At 37.9% G+C, this 23,278-nt stretch overlaps 3 protein-coding genes across 4 annotated transcripts in view; 2 read left to right on the forward strand and 1 right to left on the reverse strand.

The window, feature by feature from the left end:
• The window catches only part of LOC140948261 (cytochrome c oxidase assembly factor 5-like), an 8,290-nt gene extending 2,474 nt beyond the window's left edge, over positions 1–5,816 (forward strand). For both annotated transcript variants that reach the window (XM_073397488.1, XM_073397487.1), the window contains 2 exons: positions 930–1,031; positions 2,950–5,816. In XM_073397488.1, coding sequence (XP_073253589.1) covers positions 930–1,031; positions 2,950–2,991 — 144 coding nt within the window. In that variant the 3' untranslated portion in view covers positions 2,992–5,816. The remainder of the gene's footprint in view (positions 1–929; positions 1,032–2,949) is intronic.
• Positions 5,817–5,952: 136 nt separating this feature from the next.
• Positions 5,953–9,475, forward strand: LOC140948260 (uncharacterized). The gene is made up of 2 exons (XM_073397486.1): positions 5,953–8,435; positions 8,532–9,475. The coding sequence occupies exon 1, from the start codon at positions 6,378–6,380 to the stop codon at positions 7,386–7,388; it is 1,011 nt and encodes a 336-aa protein (XP_073253587.1). The 5' UTR covers positions 5,953–6,377; the 3' UTR covers positions 7,389–8,435; positions 8,532–9,475.
• Positions 9,476–14,094: 4,619 nt separating this feature from the next.
• Positions 14,095–21,628, reverse strand: LOC140949183 (uncharacterized). Its single transcript, XM_073398411.1, has 6 exons — positions 21,169–21,628; positions 19,473–19,577; positions 18,831–18,966; positions 16,934–17,808; positions 15,653–15,748; positions 14,095–15,338 (listed from the first exon to the last, which is right to left on the reverse strand). Exons 1-6 carry the CDS (start codon positions 21,337–21,339, stop codon positions 15,234–15,236), a joined length of 1,488 nt encoding a protein of 495 aa, XP_073254512.1. The 5' UTR covers positions 21,340–21,628; the 3' UTR covers positions 14,095–15,233.
• Positions 21,629–23,278: the final 1,650 nt, after the last annotated feature.

Here is a 23,278-nt window from a genome sequence, read left to right on the forward strand (position 1 = left end):
ACTGATAGATATGCAAATTATCTGTATCACAGGAATGCTGTTCAGCAGCATTAGTAGATCAAGGGATTTCTCATGTAACAGTTACTAGTTTTCCAGATGGTTATTATTTACAGCTGTTTCGGAAAGCACACGACCTGTGATGACAAAAATGTCTTTGGATTCTGGGTTTTTCTGCGACATCAATCAAAATCTGAAGAATCGGTGCTTTCTCGCCTTCACATCTTAGCGGACCTCTAATTTAGGAAACAAAAGGTGATGGTTTGTGATTTGTGATTGTTTGATTTCGATCCGCTTTGTGTGTTTCTAGGTTCGTTGCGTTTGGTGTTGTGTTTTTGAAAAGCACAGTAAGTTTTACCTTAACTCTAATTTTTTTATCCTCTTTATACTGAAACATGGCAAGTTTAAATTGTTCCTATAGAGCTTTCAAATCCAGAAGAAACACAGATATGGGAGGGCGAAAATGAATTGGTACATTCCCGCCAACATTTACTTTTGCAGCTTCTGCTCATTTATATTGCCGCCTTTATTTGATGAACACAGTGGATGCTATGGTAACAGATCTTTGATTGACTTCGTAGAAAAACCCAAAATCCTAAAATGTTTTTGACAAATGCAGGTTGCCCATTATTCCAAAATCTGTAAAGTGGTGACAATTTTATTGTTGTTGGTAACTTACAAGTAACTTACTCTGAAGACCAGGTATCAAACTAATTCTAAGATGGTCAAAGGCTTAAGTTTTCATAGTAGTCTCACACTAGTCAGGCGGAATTAGTATAATCATAGCATTAGAGAATAACAAGAACTATTATCTTCTAAGAGAATAAAAGGAACTATTAAGCAGTAATTAGAAGTTTTTGAGTCATTTTTTGTTAATCAATAGCATTTGACATTTCATTCTTTGATGTTTCTTAAATGCACTGTTAATACAGCATGGGCTGAAACCAAGTAGTTGTTTAGATGCAAATGCGGCAGGTGTTGATGAAGAATGTAGAAAAGTCCAGTACGCCTTTTTTGAATGCAAAAGATCACTGGTAAGTTACACCTCTCATACAATATCATAGTTTAGTTTATCAGTGTTTTATAGAAATTTTTTCTGACAAGATAAGAAGGGGACACTCAATTTTTGTTTTAACCCTTGCTTTAATGATATCCAAATACAAATTATCAAGGCTAATCTCCATACACTTCCTTAAAAAATTGGTTGAGAGAATTTGCTGAAAAATCAAAGCATTTTCCTCTAGGTGATCATTCTGTTTCTTCTCATAACCTGCTCTATTGACTATGTACTGAAATTTTTCAGAGAAAATTGATGTTGATTCACTCCTAAGACCCTCAAAATAAAGAAAGAGTGTAAGTTTCTCAAAGGAGCTACATGTGAACTAAAATTTGGAGGACTCGATCTTACTTTATTTAACTTATCTTAATTTATTGAACTTTAGAATTGGTCTTCTTTATTAGTCCAATAAGATGGAATCTCTTATCATGTAAGGCGTCATCCTAGTGAATTCAGATCTTTTTGAAACCCCATATTTATTTTCCAGAATCGGCATCTGTCTGCATGAAACCTGTGAATCTGCTCATCAAAACCGCATCTTTTCTGTCTTTTTGAAACCGCTCTCCAGAGTCATTAAAGACCCTGTTCATAGGTATGCGGGTTAAAGAAAAAAGGTTCAAAAAATGTCTGGATTCATGTGGGCGAGGCCTTATTCTCTTCTAAAAGGAGTGAGTTGAAAAGGTGTCCAAATACCAACCAAGACACATACAGGATTGGGACTATGACAGCCTTTATTACAACATATAAATAGGTAATCACTCAATATAGGTACAATGTTAAAATGAAACAGGTAATAAAACTACAATCATCATCAAAAGTGTTGGGAGAGTTGCCTTTTTCACCTGTTCTTTTCCTTCCTCTCCCCGCCACTGGCCCAATGTTGATCAAAACGTTAATGTTTGTGCGTGTAATTGTTGTGTTATATCACAACGTTAATGTTTGTGCACGTAATTGTTGTGTTATATCACAACGTTAATGTTTGTGCAGGTAATTGTTCTGTTATATCCCAACATTGAATAGGGGGGACAGGGGATATTTAGCAAAAGAGGAAACTCTCTTTTTTCAGGATTAAAATGGACTACTGTTAAGTTGTACAACCTTTCCAACTACTTTTGTCGGTGATTGTAGTTACACTCGTATGGAACAAACAAAGGTATACATAATTTGTAAAAACAGAAGACTGTCAGACATAAAAGCTCCATAAAGGAAATGAGTAGACAACCAAAAACTACCCAGGGAGGGTAGGGTAGGAAAACTAGTAAATGCTGCTACTTATGACTGTTGCTAGCCGAGTATCTTGCAAGTGAGTCTATAAGATACTGGGCCCTGAATTTACATGTATACAAGCGTGCTTGCACTTTTACAGTCATTGTGTATAAAAGCTGATCGTAAAAACACTGGATATTTCGTGAGTAAAATAACTTGATATGCCAGACGGAATAGGACTCAATCTATGTAAAACTTGTATGAAGGTAAAGGCTGTCTTAGTCCCAGTACCCCCATGCTTGATATTTAGAACATCATCACAAACCTGAAGCCAACCGAAAAGAGTTAGGTAGAAAGGGAAAAAGAAGGGGCATTGGGGATAGATGAAAAGACATGGATGGTTGGGCTTTATGCAAATTCACCGGTTCTTACAGCAGGCACTCCTTCTCCTATTCCCTTTCGCGTTTTTCTGCGTCCCATCTCTCTTTTGCTCCTAACCTGCGTAGCATGTGGGAGCAAGAAAGAACGTCGCGCGCCCGTTCTTTCTTGCGCCGACTACGGTGACTCCTTCCATGTGTCACTCGCGCGTGACTTCTGGCGAGAAACCCCAATGGTGAGCCTCTCGCAGGATTAACTATCTGGTGGAATAATCCATTTAATATTAAGACCTTTTTCTTCATTTTTGGCAGCTGGATTTTCGCACACGTTTCAGGGGAAGAAAAGGATACTAAGAAGAAAAAGTGTTACGTAGAAATTGATGTCATGTTTATCACCTGGGTGCGGAGAAAGGAAAATTTTCTAACTTGTACATGTATAATTATTTTTTAGTTGTAACCTAATTTGCAAAGGCTCCGTCTCGTCACTCTAAGGAGAATTAATGAAAAAAACGAGCAAGAAAGTTGGAACAATGTTAGTTATCTTGAGTGACAGAGGCCAATAGGTGAAGTTGAATAAATCTATTTTACGTGGAAATGTGTATTCGGCCGCATGTAGGCAGTTCTGTGCAGGATGGTTCTGTAGATGTGAATGGTTACTTGGCTTAGATTAACTTTAACGCGATCAAATTGGATAAAACACATCACGTACAGTTTTAGTCCACCAAATGGTACATGGAAAGAGGTTCGTTCGACTACTAACTATGGTTCGTCTGTTCGTTCGTCCAGTTTTGGCTTTCCGACTGAAACAAAATGCCAGAAATTCAGTTGCGAGCATTTAGCTAGGGCAACAACTTGCAATATTTACGAAAAATAAAAACGTGGAAGGATGTTTTCTTTTCTCATGTCTAACGCTAGGTGTCCTCTAGTTTACGAGACAGTTGACACATGTAACCAAGGGTAACGCAGTTTTGATCAAAACAGAGTGTTTTTTTACAGTGAAAAGAGTTTTTTAAAAGCGTATAGTGAGACTTCTTATTATGTTGGAAGGAAAACAAACCTTTTATCATTGTAATTGGGTCAAATCATGCCACTTTCCGACTAAATCGAGAAGCCATGCATTTTCCTTATTAAGTCAAATGAGCTTTCAGAGCTTCCTAAAAAGACCCCGTCGTACGCATTTTTACATTCGGCTAAGAGCGAAAATTTTTTAGTTAAAATTGGTCTTTTTTGTGATATATTAATATTTGTCTAATGGGTTGAGTGGATTTTGCTGGAAGGACTTCATATGAAAGCGCAGACCAACGAATTAAAAAGATAATTGTTTGTGAACAACAACAAAGGAGAGATCCTAATTTAAACAGACATCTCGACACCTACAGACAGCTATAAAGGACAAATTACCTATGCAGCCTCGTATACAAATTACAAATTAATCTTTGCTCGGGTATAACGCGCGTATTGAAGAGAATTTCAAATCAAAACCAACCAGCTACTAGAACGCGTTGCAAGTTACTCATGATTTGAACTTCGCAAACTGAGCTTTTAAAACTGGATTCGAAAACTCTTTGTGAAAGGATTGACAATTGAATTTATTTTAAAAGTCCATCATTACGCAATAAATTTCACCAATAACTCAATTTCTTCGTTCCCACACTTTCTAGTTTTTTGGTTTGTTTCTGTTTGGGAAATATTCTTTCCACTTGTTTTGGATCTTTAAGGACGACGTGAATGCAATAATTTATAACCGAGAGGTAATTTAAAGCTGCTCACAATTATTCCTCTTTTCACCAGCTCTCAATACATGACAGATGTTTGAGTAAGATCAATGTGTGTTGAAAATGTTAAATGCTGTTTTTCACATCCAGTATCGCGTCGTCACTTTAACAAAATCTTCCTCTGAATTTTTTAACCCAATATACTCTAGATTTAGAGTGTGGCAAAATGAAACCCTCGTAATTTAGTGTTATATTGCGCTAATTTTGACGGATCTTAATAATGAAGATTTTGCTCAGCATGGATTGGTTCAAAATGGCAGGAGTTAAACAAAGGAATACCTAGCATGAAGAAAAACTAGCCACGGGCTTTGTCTTCCATTTTAATGACGGTTATTTTTTGCAACATCTGCCATTTCCAGGTAAAATGTTACTATGTGGGTACTTAAACCGGATTAAACAGCAGGGCTAGTACTTTATTCATTTCGTTTAGGAATTTATTCACAACTTTTTTTTGAACTTGAAAAAGCTAGTGAAAGCCCATTGACAGTTATCAGTGTTTTGTAAATTATCGTTTCAGAAAACGTAGGATACAAGGCCTTGGTAACATTTTATTTACCTATTGACAAGTAAAGGGACCTATTTTTTAATGTACATTAAGTTACCCCTGTTGTGCAGTTAAACTAAAGACATTTTTGGCGCTTTTTCCATCTTTCGTCTCCAAGATGTAACGAAATTTTGAATTTTAAAAAAACCAAATTAAAAGGTATAATTTACGGGAATTGTAGCGTAATTTACCTAAAGATAGCCGCCTATTTGCGAGAGAATTGCTGTTATTAAAAAATCGCTAAAATATCTGTCGCTTTATGATGGCCGGTCTAATCCCAGCGACGCGCAACGCTAGGAAATGATATTTCGGGGAGCGCGTTTAACTGGTCAAAAGTGCTTCTTCATGAAGCCAATATAAGATTTTTACAATTGATAGCCTTTTAATAGTCGCGACTAGCGCCGAGAGGGGAGACTTATAGTAAACACGTCATTCAATGGTAAGAAGTAGCCATTATACAAAGGGAACTCACTCTCGTTCAGTTTTACATGCCTTTTCTTCATGTAGGATGCACGCATTTACCAAATACGCAGGAAAATAGAACCTTTAATGATATTTCAAAGGTAGAAATAATTTGAGACAAAAATTATTGTCAAACAATTTCCGCCGTATTTTAAATATATCTTAAATGTATCTTAATTATTTATATCGGTCGGCATGGTTAGCGATGTCTTTAAAAATTTCGTCAGCGAGAAGATTTTCAATTCCTTATGTTTTTTCGTCAATTTTATATTTCCGATAACTTTTTAGGTTCTTTGTCTAGGCAGACAGTGGCATAAGTATAATAGTGAGGCCTTCCCGAAACCTGCTCTTGTAAACATTTTTGTCGTAGAAAACAAATGAACTGATTTAAAAATGGAGATTTATGGTAATGTCTTTCGCGTTAACTCTTATTAGCTATTGAGGCAATTTCAATCCCAGTCGCTGTTGTTTTGACAGATAAATGAGATGTTTAAAGCTTTATTCGTGTTTAAAAACAATTGACAAGCAACCGTCCAATAGCGTTCGACTAATTTCCCGTATCTTGCAGTAAAGAACAAGAGAGCGAATAAAAGACACGTTTTTCTCTCTCCACCCACGGTACTGAAAAAACGCGCAGTTCGTTAAAAAGCTACTTTCGCACGTCCGAAACAGCTGTCGGGTCTATTAAGTCTAATATAAGCTTTGGTTTCCAGTCAGCGCACAAAGCCTTAGTTCTCGATTTAACAAGCGACTAGTGTTATTTCTTGGTCCGAGGTGCTACTTAAACAGTGCCACACGCCCCGCGGTTAAACTGACCTCGGCGAGCCACAAGCAAATGAGCAAAAGGCTAATGTTTACTTGGTCACCAAACACAAATAATTTAAAAGTTCAATTTTTTGTGGAGCCCTTGGTTTTCGCTTCCGTATTGACAAGTGAAGACACGACCAATATACAGCAAGATGAGCACTGTACTGGGAGAAACCTCGACGCCGAGTTCCTTACTTAACTTTGTGAGCATGGCCACTAGCAACCTTAAATTCGCCCTGGAGAAACCCGTTAAACCAAAAAGAAAAGTAAACCACAGAAAATATCTACAACGCCAACTGAAAGGACGTGGAGTATCTTATAAAATGTCATCCGAAAGTTCTTGGCATAGCCAAGAACAGTTACTTGATCACGTCTTCATCGCAGCTGAACAGGAAAACGATGTCGCGCTCACGGCGTCGAAGACTGCACCGAGTAAAAACCGTGCCGAAAACGTTGAAGGCCAAAAAAATAACGCACTTGGGGTTATTCAGAAAAAGCCCGAGCAAGGAAAAGAAAAGACTTTAGAAATTTCAAGGAATCAAGAAATCAACGAGCGAAAGAGTACCCAGTCATCGCTTTTCACTTCACCCCAGCCACCACTTCGAAAACGAAAGCTTCCCGACTCGTTTTGGAGCGAACCATCAAAAACACCGCGACAGCCGCATCAAAACACTCGTCACTCCTCAGCAAATTTTCCTGGAAGCGATCTTCAACGCACTGACTTTGAAATTTTGCACTGGCTTCGCCCTGAACTTGATGATTTTATAGAGCGCTGGTCGGAAGAAAGCGAGTGTGCTTCAAATAATTCTAGCCGTCCAGCTAGCCTATCTGATAACACATCAACCGCCGATCCGTATTCACCGTCTTCCGAAACATCCGATAATATCGTTATGGACGAATTTTTTGAGCAGCGTGTTCCATTTTCGTTCGATGCTTCTACTAGAAGTAATACTTCTATTTTAAACGTACAACAACCGAGAAATTGCATTTTTCACAATACAGACAGTACCATGAGCGGTAACTTATGGCAAGATTATGGCCTTAAACATACGACCAACGCATCAACTTACTTTAATGGATATTACAATTTTTCGGAGCCCACGTGGAACACCGTGCAAGCTCAAGGAAATTATTTTGGCGGTGGATATACTGTTTTATCCTAAGTCAAATTAAGCGAACGAATGATCAACCAGAAACAGTAATGAATTTTTATAATAAATTCAACACGCCAATTTTGGAATTTGGCAAACTGTTGCAAAGGATTTTAATTTCGTTCGGAGAACAAGTGTCTTAGAATACGTCAAGACAGTGACTTAAAAAATCATAGACATTGCTGAAAGATTTGAACGTGAGTTTTGTTGTCAAATTGAACTTCTAACTTCATGGAAAGCACTTCAGACGTCAAGAAACTGACGTATTAAAACCTCTGTATTTACGCATTAGATGTAAAATAATTTTAACATACGGCAAAGGTGATACCTTAAATAATTTGTCGACTGATCTCGCGCTCATGTTCAGCACGAAAAACGAAAATTAACTTAGAAGGCAGATTAAGTTTGCCTTTCATATATAATTCTCCATAACCGAATTCACCCTATAACACGTACGTTTCATAACCAGATGTCGACGGAGAAAATTATCAAAAATAATCAGAATGTCGATTAGAATTTTATTTTTTAAAATTCTTTCTTTGACTGTACACTAGACTTATAGCGTTAACTGTATTTTAATATTTGGAGAATGTGTTGAACTAAAAAACGAATAACTTAATGTAACATGTAGCTTTTATTTGTCGACTGAATCATTTATTTTTCGGCGGCGGCAGTGCAGTAAAGAAAGACGTCTTAGTATAGTAAAAAATAGTAATAAAAAAAGAATTCAGTTCGTGAAAAATTTCGTAGGAGCATTTTATCTGTCATGTGTACAGCTGCCAGTGAAAAGAGACAAGGCTTATCAAATGGTTGGGGCTTTGTTTTCAGCTCTCTCTATATATTTTTCTCTGTGATCATTTCGAGATCCTCTGTCCTTTCTCGTTCGGACATGCAAGACCTCGGCCGAAAGATGCTTTAACGGTGAAGTTACTTTCGCCTTGTATGAGAATGCTTCAATCTGCTGTCTTCAAAATATTCCGGGGTCGAAAGAGCAGTTAACAGCTATTTTCTTCGAACAAAAGAAAGCAAAACAGATACCTAAATATACAACAGCACGCGGTAAGAATAAAAGCACTCATCAATTTTCCATTAGAGACCTTTCATCAACAATCACGCATATACTACCTTCAGTATCTTTTCTATTTTTCTCGTCAGTATGTTAAAAATTCTCTGAAAAAGATGAATCCGGTCAAGATTTCTCACCTACAAGATGGAATGCTAATGGTGGGTCCGTTTGCAGCGTCGTAGCGATAAAAATTGACATCAAATCATTCGAGTTTGATAGTTTCAGGGACGGGATCTTATCTTAAAATCGTGAATTTTCCTGGCTATTTCCTTGAATAAATGACGGTGAGTCCAAACTGCAACTAATATTCCTTGACTATATCTTTTAGCCCTAGAGTGTCACTTAATGAAATAATTGAACTTAAATAAAATTACCAAAGCCCTTGGAGTTCGAACACAAATGTATGTAAAAAAACCTTATACGCGGCTAAAGCTCTTTTATCACAAAGCTTTTCAAGCAAGAGAATGCCTATAAAACCAGTCGATTCGAATCTCCTATATAAATCAAATAGCGTCCATATATACCAAACTTCCACTTTGGGTGAAAAAGAGTACTTTCGGCCAGCAACTTATGCAGTGGTAAGGCTGGCATGATGATATTTTAAAATACATGACCACAGTGAGTCTTACATCCAGATTGATTTATTCATCGGCACGCGTGTCATTTTGTAATTGTTATTCTTTTAATCAGAGCATGTTTTTATTGTTTTATCGAGTGTTTCTGCTCTCAACGAAGAAAAGTTTGTCAGGTGCAGATGGCAACAGAACTGCATGGATGTTGCCAATAAGTTTCAACTGGCGCGTCCTGTTCGAGAGAAATCAGTGAAGAGCACTCCTATTACATTTGTGCCAATTATAAACATTTCCTTTCGCCCTTTGCCTTTTTTCTTACTTTTTGAGTAATGAGTTATTTTTCAAATACTGTGAATTAACGGAAAGCATGTTCTAATAAGATGTTATAAGCAAACACTATGAAGGAAAATATTCTAACAAACTGACCGGCGGGCCTTTGTCGATTTACGTCTTACAGCGAGTCCAACTGTCTCTTTGAATTGTTAAAAGGATTTATTCAACGGCGCACTAACGAAAAATGACTCATTTCCTTAGCAGAAAACTAGTAAATAAATAAACCGTCACAGGAAAAGTTAACGGGATTGCTTGCACAAGGTTTTTAGCAACAAAATTCGAGTAAGCAGGGAAGTGTAAATTGCGCTTCGCAGCTGTATGCGATGTTCTTTTTTAATTGCTTTTCTTTAATCTGTCTCAAACAAACAGAAGCAAGTACTGTTGATTAATCTGTAAAATAAAGGCCAAAATTAACCTTTTCTGTTGTAAAAAAATCAGAAACAAAAACAGTAGCAAAATGTTCTAAAGATCATGGTATTTGTAAGCTTCACAATTAGTTCTTGAAAAAAAAAACGGGTTTCGTGTCGGTTTGCTAAGTTAAAGTAGCTTACAGTCAAGGGTAATGTTATTCAAATCAGTTAAACATGCAGATAACAGATCAGAGGTCCACAGAATTTTTGTTTTGATCTTCATTTTATCTCCTTTATGACTTGGTTATCGACTGTGGAATTCATTTCCAACTCCTATGAGACACTTAAAAGTCGGTTTTTACAAATTTTGAAGTATAAAACATATAAGACAAAGACCTTTGCTATTTTTGAATGCGAATTGTCCTTTGCTACATCCTAAACTGTTTTCCCCAAAATAAGGCAAAGTGATAACTAATTCTAAAGATCTTATTTAAAATAGGATTTTAAATAGGCTTGTATATCCCAGAGTTGTCAAGTTTATTGGCAGAACAAACTTAAATAAGACTTTTTTTTTCCCTTGAAAAAAAACAGAAAAGAAAACTTCCAGAGGCTTTTTGTTCTCCTTTTTAATAAGAAGTGAATTAAAAAAACCGTCGTTTTATTTATTTTAGTTAAAACTTCCTTTTCGATGTTTTGATTTTTAGATTAAAGTCATACTAAATGACCGTAATTTTCTCGGGCTTGATATTCTTTCGAAAACCAAAATTTCTGCTCGGCATTGTAATTAATTAATAAGTTAAAAAGTAGTTTTTGATATTGCAAACAAGCGCATGGAGGACAAAACTACAGGAAGTTTATTCAAGTTTGAAATAATTAGAAAATGGACACGTTACAACAGGCGAAAAAAAATGAGTAAATTTTTTCAACAGTAGATCTAAGTAAACAACAAAAACAATCTTTAAAAGATGACTTCTACTTTTGCCTTCGTAACTCGAGGGTCAGTTTGTTTTCAAGACATCATATTTTATAACACAATTTTCGGTCAGTCATTAATTTTATCTTGGAAAATCGCAAAGCACGTCTCTCAAGTACTGAGTTGAGCGTCATTTTTTCGTTTGTTAGTATAATATTTGAACAGTTGAGTGCAGGTGCAGATAATTAACAGTTCTTTCACTAACCTTACGAAATAGTTCATAATGGCGCTGAAGAACAAAGCAGAATGATATACATCATAAAAAGAACAAAGGAACAGAAAATCTGTCGATCATCAACACATGGTAACGGTAAAATTACAAAATGAATCAGCAGGCAGGCACACTGTTAAACTTAGCTTTTAAAACTGAATAATGTATTTACAATAAAAAGATACGTAAAGCCATAACAAGAGTTACAAGCTTCGAGGTCTCAAACATCTTGCACCCCAGTGTCAAAAGATATTCAGTATCAAAAAGATAAACATGCGTTTGCTATCGTAGAGAGTACTACAGTAATTTCGTGGAACATAACGTCAGTCAATTTGAGCGACTTTGGTTTTCATCGCGTTTATTTATGCAAGGGACCTGCTGAGATGCTAAATCATTGCTTTATTTTGAAGTCAGGAAAACGAATAAAATCACCAAAAGTGATAAAGCCGGCCAGAAAACGCAGACAAGATTAGTCAACCTTAAAAACTCGATTTCACCATAATTCAGTTATATGTCGCGAATTTTGTTGACAGAATATTAACGTTATCTTGGCTTCCATCTCTTTTCAGTGCAATTTGGGACATTTAGCAAACTTTCTGCTCAATCATAATTTGCGGGGGAACGACTCTCACTGTTTAGAGCCGGTAGATACCTACAAGATTACTGCCAACATTTCAGTTATATTAGTATGCGTTTCAATTTTATCCTTTGATTTAAACATTTTTTCTTTTGTTTCAATCTCACAATCATACCTTTCCATACCCAAAAACAAAGGAGAATAAATTTTAATCAATTATAAAATTGAACCACGACACATATATTACCTACAATCTCTCCCATAAAGAAGATAACGATTTTCACTGAGAGATAACCATGCACCAAAAAAGCTGGCACTGTGATATTCGACAATTAACTGAATACCATCATAGCATGGCAATGTTTTCAGCTAAATGGTGCTAGCCCTGATTTTTCGGAAAAATCCTTTAGCCGCACGGCTGTTTATAAACATGCATCTAAAGATCCCGTTCTTTCAACTGATTAAATTGAACAAAAGGCTATTTTGTGGGCAACCGATAAAAACGAAAATCTAGGGCGAGAAAGTAGGATTATTTACCCAGCGGTTACCGTGAGTAAAATGGTTTCCGACACGAAAAGAAGCTCCTGCTAGCAGGGAAGGAAAACTGAAGAGTCTTTCTGCATCCTCCTTCTTGCTTGTCATGTTTGTTTGCGACCTAATTGAAACAGTTATTACTGTTTTGACAGAATGATATCGAGCACGGTAATTTTTCACACCCTGTTAGAAAGTGCCCACTAGGCGCGAATTTCGCGTTGCTGCCGGTCGTTTAGATGAGATTCGATACAAAACCGGCTTTCGGAAGATATATTTAGGCTGTTTGGACAATTTCATTGAAACACGTCTCTGTGTTACAAAGGGAAAGGCTGAAACCTTACCGCCGGATCAAACGCCCTCATGATATCAAAAGCCCAGAAACAGCATACACTGTGCTTGCCCGGGTTACAACAAAATCGGACACGAGAGATCATGCCAGACTGTCAAAAGCTGTTGGGCTTTAAAGAATTATATCTGTTATGCTGTGAAACAGTTCTTCTCAACCCGTCAGTATAGAATCTCAAAACAAGATTGTGAGGCGGGTTATCAAACAATCCGACTTCTTTACAAATGTTGTAACAAGGTTGTATTGTTATTTTTTGTCCGCTGCTAGATAAATAAAGCCAAACGTTCAGTTGAAAAGAATGGGCCCATTACAGCTGGTCAGTCACGTGGTACAAAATATTAATGCAGCTATATCAAAACAAGTGCGTCAACGATCTCCTGCCAGGCTTGCATAATTTGAATCCCAGCAAAAAAAGAACTGGGAACGTTGTTTCTTTATTCCAGGCCAGATTGTTCTCCTATAGACCTATTCAATGCATTGCAGCTTGGCATCGTGTGTACATATTCTCGTACTGAATTGAAATCACAACCTAACAGAGCTGACTCCGATGAATTTGCGCTGCTGTGACATTCACAGATTCATGATTCGTCCCCAGTCGTCTCTCTCCCTAGTCACCCTGCTCCTTGCTCCCGCCGTGCGATACGCCCGAAGACGACTGGGAACGAGTCAGATTCGGCACTTTAACTATGTGTGCCCCGCCTTTGTAACAGAATGCTTGGTGTCTGGAAAAAAGTCTCGCGCCACTTTTTCAACCAGTCAGAAGAGAAACGAAAACCCATTTGTCTTTGTATCGAGTGTTGATTGGTTCATTCGATTGTCTACGTATGCTGTGTTTTACCTTTTTCACATTCGATTGATATACTGGTTGTGTACCATTTGTTTAATGGATTCGGGTTGAACCCCAGGATCGTTGAAGAAAGTTCAGCAAAAGCAGCGACTATGTGGCGACAGCTTTTCAACGATCGCGATGATAGTTAAGTGAGAACGATCGCTCCGGAGGAGTTCAGTACTAAGAAGAATGGTTTCTGTACAATCGATACGGTCGTTGAAAATAAAACATAGCTTTACGTGGGGAAACATGTGGCTTATTCACACAGAGTGGGAAAATGGCAAGGAAATTTAAGAAAAGGGAAATTCCGTGCGGGACCTGACCTACCACTCTCCTATTACTAATGTGCGCGGTCAAGGGGAGAGCGAAGAGTGACGTTTTCCTCCTTCCCATCACCCCTCGTGCTCCCTTCGGTCATGCTTCTTGCGTTCCGTCCTCCGCGTGCGATCCAGGTAGAGACGATGTGGGACGAGTCAAGTGCGCGACTGTCGATAATCATTTCCATAAACTGGTCAAATTTACAGAAAAAGGGCGATAAGACATGGAACTAGTAGAAAAGATGACGCGCTGCCCAACCGACCTGCCCTGGGAACAAACTCTCAGGGGAGCTCTGGGTCGGGAGTTGTTATTCCTGTTTCCCCCGCCCCCTCCACCCCCCCCCCCCCCCCCCCTTTAACTGGCCTTAACCGATTTACTCTAGATGACGATAAAGATGAAGCATAAAAACATGAACAAGTGCTTTCGTTTGGAATATTTCCAAAGGGACAGTAGAACCTTTTCAAGCTTTTGGTCCGTTTCTCCAGAAGATTTTGGATGGAACGGCCCGAAAGGTCGCCCTCCAATTACCTTCCAACAAGTGAAATTTCAGCTTTGATTAACCAACCAAAACTAAAAACAAAATACACATTGCAATCATAATTTCTCTGGTTTATTTTACCCATTAATATTTTCTGTTGTGACGTATTTTGGAAACTTCAAGTTACTTTAATTAGAGGATTTTCGGACGCAATATAAATTGTAGTTTCGGAAGAAGAAAAATTTAAATTAGAACGTAAAAGTAACTCTGATTTTACCATCAAAAATTTGTAAAAAATTGTTTGGAGTACAAAATAAAAAAATCCTAGAGTACAAACACATAATAAAATAATGCCCGCGCATTATGCTGTATTATAAAATGAAATACACTAATTTATATAGAAGTAGAAAACTATGTTTCCTAGAGGAAAAAGAACTGACTGTCAGTTTCATTTCGGTTTTTAAACTGGCGTTCGCCGTTTCATTTCCTGAACCCGAGTTTTTAAAAAAAATGTTTTCGTACTAAGAAAAATAATAAATATAAAAATGTTGGCTTCCATGTTCGTCAAATTTTTAATCCTGTGAGTAAAAATCATTTGGATTGCACGTGGTCGACACGTGGTGTCCAACACATGCGAATAATTGTCTTGTGTCGATAAACTACATGTATATTGGCGAAGCTCATAGGATTATTTTTGTGAAAGAAATGTTAGCATGCCGAAAGTAAGGTGAAAATTGGTGAGCATTTCCTGAAGGAGAGTCCAGGATAATGCTCACCAATATTCAAGACAAATTGGAGTGTAGAAGAAGTGGAAAATACATTTTAACTTTATAAAACCTTTTTCCTACGCTTTTAGCAGATAGATTTCCTATTGTAAAAATGATTTCAACCACTTAATGAGAAAGGCAATTAAAAGAGCGGAGCTTCAAAGGATGCTGGTACTGTTTTCCTTGCTTTTGCAAGAACAATATTTTAACGTGCGTTGTTATGAACATTTAGCACACCAAGTCAGATAGGCGGGTCTTTCTTTAAAACAGTGAAAATTTCTTTTCCACCTAAAGGTTCTGGGCCCAGTTTTTTAAAACCTGGATAACGCTATCCACTGGATAAACCTCTGTCCAGTGGATAACGCAATTGGCTTCCCTAATATTTAGCCACTGTATAAATATTTATCCGGTGGATAGCGCTATCAAACGTTTCAAAAAGCGGGGCCGGGTGTACAAAACGGCGTTCACACGTCCAAAACACTGTGTAACCAAGCCTGCTAATGTCACATCCCGATGCTTATTGTCCATGGCTGGTCAGATACCACGTGATCCACGCTTGTCAGAGTGCTGTTTGTTTGCGACTGAACACCTTGCGGATCTTTGTTCTCCTGTGCCGAGAAATAGAATACTTAGTAATATAAAATCTACGAAACAGAGTGTTTATCCTAATTTTTTTTCTCTGAATTTGGAATTCAAAATACCAAATATGCAACACACAATAGGGCCTTTTAAACTCTGCCCTAGAAAAAGAAAAAGACGAAAAGATTGCATTCTCTAACACATATAATACAGGTATAAATTATTGTAACTACAAAACAACGACATTTTTGTGTTTAAGCGGAATTGTCAGGCGCCTAAAGGGTCAATGCGCGGTCTTCAAAATGTTTATATTTTCCTTTCATTTTTAAGAAAGAAAAATTACCTGAAGAATCTGAAATAAAAAGTCATCCTGTATTGTTGCTGCAGTCTGCATTCGTCCTGCTGACATGATTTGGTTTGACCAGTTTTGTGTTATATTCTGTTAAGACAAATAAGGCAGATTTTACTATAACAAGCCTTTGCACCATGACGTCATTTCACAACTACTACTACCCTGACGGTTTTGCTTTCTTGTGCATATTAGGGCTTTTGTTAGTTAAACCTCACTGAGATTACCAAATCTAAATATGAAAGAAAAAATAAAATGACTACTGGTCTTAGTAGTAAAAAGACGTGCAAATTATTGCGTATTGCACAGGGTGAGGAATCAATGGTTCCAACTGTTTTTATGCTGAACCTTCTAATCATAATTAATCAAAAACAGTAGCATTCATTCCTGCCATTTTTATCGTTTATTCATCCCATTGCCTTTGTCTCCTGGTACTTCTTAGTAGTGAGAACATAAGTCACATGTACCAAACATGATTCTAGCAGCTCTATGCTGTCTTTTAAATTTTTAAATTAGCACCCCTGTCATTAATTTTACTAGGCAGCATCCTCCACACTGGGGAGGGGGGGGGGGGGGGGTACTCAACAAAGTTTTATACAGCAAGGCTCTGCCCCGAGGTTTAACCCCTTGCCCTTTCATATACCATTTTTGTCAGAAAAAGCAGCCGTTTCAAGTACCTTTTATTGACAAATGGAACCCCTTTGTATACCTAGTTTAGAGCTATTCATCCCTTTTAACTTCTGTAAAAGCACTGTCTTAAAGATATAAAGAAATCATGAAACCAGAATGTTTTCTTGACTTTTTCAAAGCCATAAAATGCATGTCTTAGCCCTGTTGGGCCATTTTCAGGCTGACATGACAGATTTCTCACCCTTTTCATGTACTTCAACTAGTGAAATCACTACACTTTCCTGAAGACTCGAAAATGTACCCCTTTTGGGTGGAGCCTCCTCGTATAAGCAAATTGGTATTGTTTACATTTTAGGGAGTACGTGCCCCTCTCCCTGGCCTTCACACCAGCATCCTAATGTTAGTAAGACTTAGACTAAATCCTGCACTATCCACTGCAGCAGGGGTATTTTACAGATCACCGAACGGCCACTGATAGCCAAATGACTCTGAAGTTTAGTGATTAGGGTTAGGAAGTTTCAGGTCAGCCTGCCCAGTACATATCAGTTTCCTTATAACCTTAATCACTAAACTTCAGAGTTATTCAGCATGCGGTGGCCTTGATCTGGCATTCTGCAAAATACCCCTGCTGCCATTCACAATTACCTGGCTTGTTTGTGGAACTTGGGTGTATGTCCATGAAGTGGTATTATGGTCACTAGACAATGACACTGACTGGTTTAAGTTCATTGGAGGAAATGTCATTTGATGCTGTTGTGCCATCCCTATGGCAGTAACAAGATTACCTCCGTTTGTTACTTGTGCTAGTGTATGAGGTGTTGCCAACCTTAATTGTCCAGGATTGCCTTGTCGGGTAATGTTCACACCAGGAATTCTTCCCTTCTGAGCCACTTCGTAAGGTGGTGGATTTTGCAGCAAAATAGTATGAATACTTTGCAATGTCTTGGAGCTTGCTACCTGTGTGCTATTAACACCCACAGCAGGTTGACATTGATTAGGCGTAGTCATGACCGACGTTACGACACTTCCAGAAGGGCCTAGTGAAAGATCCTTCACAGAATCAATGCACATTTTAGCGGCACTGATTGAGGTGTTAGCATTCCCTAAAGCATTTGGGCGATAACTGAAAATGGAATCAATCTTTGGTATTTGCTGGATTGCCATGGTGTTAGGCTGTAGAGATGTAAGCTGTTGTGACCCATTGTGACAGACTTGCAGATTTTGTCCAACATAAGAAGTAGCATTTGCATCCAAAGGTGAAAGAGTAGCACCCGTGTGCAGTGCTTTTGTATCAAAAGTAGACGAACTTGGTGCTTTGGAGATACTTAGTATGCTTCCAGGAAAGTTCAGACTGTTTCCTTTCTGGATGATTTCTTTTGGCATAACAGCTTTTCCAGGACTCTTTTTACCCTGGTTTGACTTTTTGGAACTTTTTGCTGGTTTGGGATTTGGTTTTTCTGTTGTTCTGTCTTTTGTTGCAACCGAAGCCTCTGATGCTGTCTTCGGTACAACAGCAGAATCTGAAAAGGAGAATCCAGTGATATTAAGATTAAAGAACACTGCCAACTTTTCTGTTATGAAGTTGAAAAATGATCAAGTACATCAAAATAATGATAGACTAAAGGCTACTGAGCTTTATTTTGCCAATTCAGACCACGTGCTGTCCTCAAGGGAATTTGCCTTTGTTTTTCATAAATATATGCAAACAAGCAAATGACATTTGTAAGAAATGTGAGGTTTTTAAGGTAACATCACAAGGTCTGAAATGGGATAACAAAACATACACACTCTTATTAGAAGGTCTATTAATTTTTAAATGAGAAAGCTCAATGGAGCAATCACTACACGATGTAAAGACAAATGATGCGTTTGGCTAATTCTTATGTGACTTATATGTATAACATGTATGGGGAAAGAGAGGAACAACTCATTGTTGAAGACAGTAAGAGTGTATTAAAATTTAACAGTAAGTAGAATCTTCCACTCTCCCCTGCTGCAATTTATTTGCCTTTTCAAGTTAGATCATAATTTTTATTTGCGGGGGGCTAATATTCCTTCCAAATCTCACACATTATCTGTAAGTCTCACACCTGTGGAATTAAGACATTGACCTCATGCATCAAGGACAATTTCTCACTATGGCATGTCCCTGGTGTCCGCGTATCAACCGGGTTACTGTACCTTTTTGTGCTCTCTCTCAGGTTAAAACTGACCGTAAAAATGATTGGTCGAAATATTTGAAGGTATTATTTTGGTTACTCAAGTGGGGTTACAAAAACATTTGGGCCACTCCCACTTAATTCCATTCCTAAAGTTATCCACCCAGCTCTGTATACATGTTACCATTGTATGTGAACTTTACTTTTGTCAGTTTTTCTTGGTTGCTACTACTTAGACACTTGCCACACCCTTCTTGTGCCATTTTCCACTCCCCACTCCCACTCAAGAAAAGATTAAGAACTCAAGAGCTTAAACCTCTTACTCCTCCCCAGAGGTTCAAACACTATGAGCAACCATGAAAGGTTACTGCCAGCATGATTACCTTGAGTGCCTGCAGTCTCTTTTGGCTCCTGTTCTTTCTTAATTTTTCTTTCCTGAATTTCTTTGATTTTGTCCTGTTTCACTTTCTGCTGGTGGTCTCGTAGCACCTGGATCACTTTTTCAGATTGCAACAATTCCTTTCAACACAAAAACAGTCAACTATTCTAACATTTCAGACCAGTTAAAAACACAGCACTCAAATGCATGAAGTATTGCCAGACATATTATCTGTTTCTACACTGTTATTTATAATAAACAGGATTAAAATTTTCTCAGTGGACTTATTCTTACAAATATTTTGTGACTGTGACATAAGAAAATTGATATGGTAGGGAGAAGTGTTTTGTCCATCATTATTAATTGACCATTAATTCAAAAATCAATGTGATTATTCCGTAATGGAATATGTTCAATCAAGGTGGCTGTAGGGTACGTTGGCTCTAATTTATAGTCTGTGTACCACAAACTGGGGTGTAACCATTCAATTGAGACCTCCTAATTGGCAGCACTTTCACATAGCACTATTTTTTTTTCAGCATTTTACAAAATGGAATTTGGAATTTTTGTCCAGTTTTGACTTAATAAGCCATGTCTGGAAGCAAGAAGGTTGGGGATCCCATGAGGATTTCCTACAATTTCTTACCAGTTGTTTCTGGGCCAACACTTGTTGCAGCATACTGGCATACTTCTGTTCCATCAAGCACTTTTCCTCTGCTAACTGACTTTCAACAGATTCACCTGGGATTTCCTAAACAATGATTTAACCAAAAACAAAGATTAAGTGGCTGGCGGCAATTTAACCTATTGATGGTCATTAAATTCATTACATGTATCATAGCCTTTTCTCTTGACAAGTATTGATTAAGTCAGGAGAAAATTGATGTTGATCATTTTTGGGACTTAAAGGGTTTAATAATGACATACTACAACCAAAATATTTCAATACAAGAGACATCAAGGTTGTTTACCATTAACCATATACTGGCAAAGCTTTTGATCCACAGTTTGGGCAAATGTCAACAAAATTACGTGACATTTACAGAAAAACAGACCTACCAGTAAGGCTGAAACTGGTATCAATGATTGGTTTGAAAGGAATAAGTGACAAATCTCCATTGGGACGTTCCGACCAGGAATACAGACTACCTTTTCAGCTGTTCTGTTTATATACCCAAAAAGATATTTTCTATATACTTTCAAACTGGATTTTCCAGAAACTTTTGGTCAATGGTTAAAAAACCAAAGGTCCAGAACAAAAATGTTGACAAAACAAAAATAAGTAAGGTACACAGTCTGTATGGTGAGCACATCAGTTTGTCCACTGCTTACGTTTAACTGGCCAATGTGGAGAGGTTTTTCAGGCAGTTGGGAGGGGTGCAATTCAGTGGCTTTGCAGTTTTAGAGAAGTCACCATTGAAGAAGACTTTGAAAACAAGAGTGGAAATACAAACTGGCCACTGGGACATGTGTGTGCATACTTTGCTAAGTGGGTAACTACTTGCTTTGGGGTACATGTACCAATAGCCTTGCAATTTTAATTAGTACTTTCACCCAATAAAAAGAGCATGTTTTTGTAACATGCAATAGTTACATGCAGGTAAACAAAATTCACCACTAAAAACACTTTCCTTTTTAATAGCCAGGATTGAAAGCAATACATTTGTACTACCACGAGAGGATTAATTACTTTCCCCTTTTTTTCAACGCATCAAATTGATCATGACAGATGTGGAAAAAAGACATTTTCATAATTCTCAATTGACAACGAAGTAATCTCATTTATGGTAATTATTTTAATGGCATTTACAAAGCGAAAGAAAAACATATGCTATCGTTAGCGATGATCACCGTATAAAGAATCTAATGCATCAGTCCGTTTTAATGTTCAAGTTCTTTCTTAACTTAACTGGTGAAAATCAAACGGTACACATGCCAGACAAATATTAAAATAAAAGTGATTGAAATGCAATTGGAATTTAAATACGTAATGCAAACTCGCCAACATTAGCAATGCGGATATTATTTCTTCATTTCTAAATTTTTAGTCCACAGTCCCAGGTCAAAAAAAACGAAGGGGAGGGATTAATCAATCCACAGTAAGGTTAAGAAGTGAAACGTGTTGAATGCTGCCTTTGAAATAAAGGGACAAAATGCTTACAGGATATAAAACAATGGCTATGGCAAAATTGAAATGTGCTTGACAAAGACATGTGACTTCTGTACAGAGTGACGCCTTCTAACTTAACGAAGAAATAAGCTTTATTATCGAAATTAAAATTCCCCACAAGAATAGCACACTTCACCATTGATACGCTAAGAGAAGGGTAGGCCATACTTACTTCTGGACCCAGAGCTTTGCGTTTCCTTTTTTTGTTGTAATTTTGCTTGTATTTATTGTTTCGGTGCTTGCGACATAATGCAGTTCGTGATCCGACTGTAATCTCGTGGCATCCTTCGATCTGGCATTTCTTAGAGGTTTTCCGACCCTGGTCCAACACTGTAGCTTCCATCCTTCTACGATGACCCAAAGGTTAGTGAAATCTGTTGATCTGAGAGCGTTTGTGCTCGCAGTTTTCAACACGTGGTGTGAATGAATGAGAAGATCATGGCCATGTTTGAAGGCTGCACTTTCGAGGACAGCTCGCTCGTGACTGCGATGGAAATTCCTTTAAAATCGAGCAAAAACAAAAAGGGACTTCAAATTTTCACATTTAGCTGCCCGATTTAAGAACATCAAGCTAAAATCCTATTTCCACGTTCAGAGACCCGAGATTTCCAAACTTGAACTCAACAAAAGAGCTAAACTTACATGCAAATGAATGAATGAAATTGCCTCGTTTCAAACAAAACACGTTGATTAGTTTCAAAAGATTTTGTTGATTTTTCTCATGAAAATCCTTATGCATACAAAACACCCTCATCAAGTTCCTAAACAACGACAAATAACCTGAAAAAGAGTTACAAAATCGCAAGGCAAAATGTAAAATTAGGATTTTTCGAACACTGCGCGCTATTGTCACAATCGTTTCCCGCTAAAATGACAACAAATCAACCGGAAGTAAAAGTAATCATGAGAACGAGGCTACCAGATGAAGCTTCCGGTTTTAAGCCGAAGTAAAGGAATCCCCCGCAAAAAATTTTAACGAAGAAAATTACACCGCGAAAGTTTAAAGATTCTTTACTTTCCCGTGTTCCTTTACACACTAAATAGTTTCCTCTTGATCCAAAGTTCATTTTCGTAGAGTAAATGATTTTTCGCTTTTATGGTTCCGTGATCACTGAAGATCACTAAACAGTAGCCTGGTACCAAGCTGAGAAGTGCGGAAAAAAGGCAAAAAACAGGGTCAAGTAGGAAAAATATCGGCGAGCGAAGCCGCCGCCCCCTTCCCCTCCCCAGACTACCTCTCGGCTCGATTCGCCCGCCGATTTTTTTTGTCGCCCACGCCGATTTTTTTCCTTTTTCCCCCAATGCGGAGCCTGGTCCGTCCCAGGCCCTCCCAGGCTAACTAAACAGGTCCAGGGGCCTGGGCTCCTGACAGGTCGATTTTTTCGTAGGCAAATGGGATTTTACTCTTTTGAAAAATGAGAGTCAGCAGCATATCCCGTAGGTGTGAGCCTGAGTGGAGTGAAACATTTTTGTGCGTTATTTGGCTCTGAAGAAAAGATAGTCATGTGCACAACTGGCATGTTCTAAAACCCGGAAAATGGGATCCTGACCCCTGGAACACCCAGATAACATGGTAATAGGTAAAGTGAAAAAGACAAATAGAAACCCTGACCCTGAATTGTAAAATGTTGAAAGTTCTTTCTGTTCTTTGGGTGTTCCGGTGTTGGTGGTTTTAAGTACATACGTAAAAAGCTGACCGGGCTTGCACTGAGTTTTGTAACGGGGCACCGGCGCTCGTAAAAGATTGAAACACTGTAAAACAGGCTTGTTTTGTCTTACTTTGAAGTTTATTCAGCCTTCATTGCACGGAAGTCTGCGGCTAACTAACGCGTCCAATTGGGCGTTCGTGGAAATTCATTGCGTAAAGTCCAAACTTCTGGGAAAAGATAAACATTGCCACACCAGTTGTAACTCATAATGTTTATTTGCCCGCTCATCTATCGAAGAGCGTGACTAGAGCTATAAGAAATCATCTAATAGGTTCAAGCGATCACGTTGACGACACTAAACAAATTTTCGGCGCTCTAATAAGCTATACCCAAAGATTAAGAACTGCTAACGACGGTGCAACGTAGTGATCAAATAAGCAACAATGATAAATAAGGCCACTTGATTAGTTTTATGTGAACGGTCATACTTAATAACTCCGAGCATTTGCAAAAAAAGTAACGTATCATTTTAGTGCATTTTTGCATACGACAAATATTTGGATTATATTGAGACTCTGCTTGTTTTACCTCTTTCGTCTGATTCACTTCAGTGTATATTAAAACGGACTTTCC

Source organism: Porites lutea, chromosome 9 (genome assembly GCF_958299795.1).
Source record: "Porites lutea chromosome 9, jaPorLute2.1, whole genome shotgun sequence".
Lineage (NCBI taxonomy): Eukaryota > Metazoa > Cnidaria > Anthozoa > Scleractinia > Poritidae > Porites > Porites lutea.

What these genes read in the sequence shown, in the direction of transcription:
- LOC140948260 (XM_073397486.1), top strand. Translation starts at nt 6,378, where the DNA reads ATGAGCACTGTACTGGGAGAAACCTCGACGCCGAGTTCCTTACTTAAC.
- LOC140949183 (XM_073398411.1), bottom strand. Translation starts at nt 21,339, where the DNA reads ATGGAAGCTACAGTGTTGGACCAGGGTCGGAAAACCTCTAAGAAATGC. An exon ending in AAGTTCCACAAACAAGCCAG is followed by an intron (nt 15,749 to 16,933) that starts GTAATTGTGAAT and finishes TTGTCTTAACAG; the next exon opens with AATATAACACAAAACTGGTC. An exon ending in TTTTATTTCAGATTCTTCAG is followed by an intron (nt 15,339 to 15,652) that starts GTAATTTTTCTT and finishes TTCTCGGCACAG; the next exon opens with GAGAACAAAGATCCGCAAGG.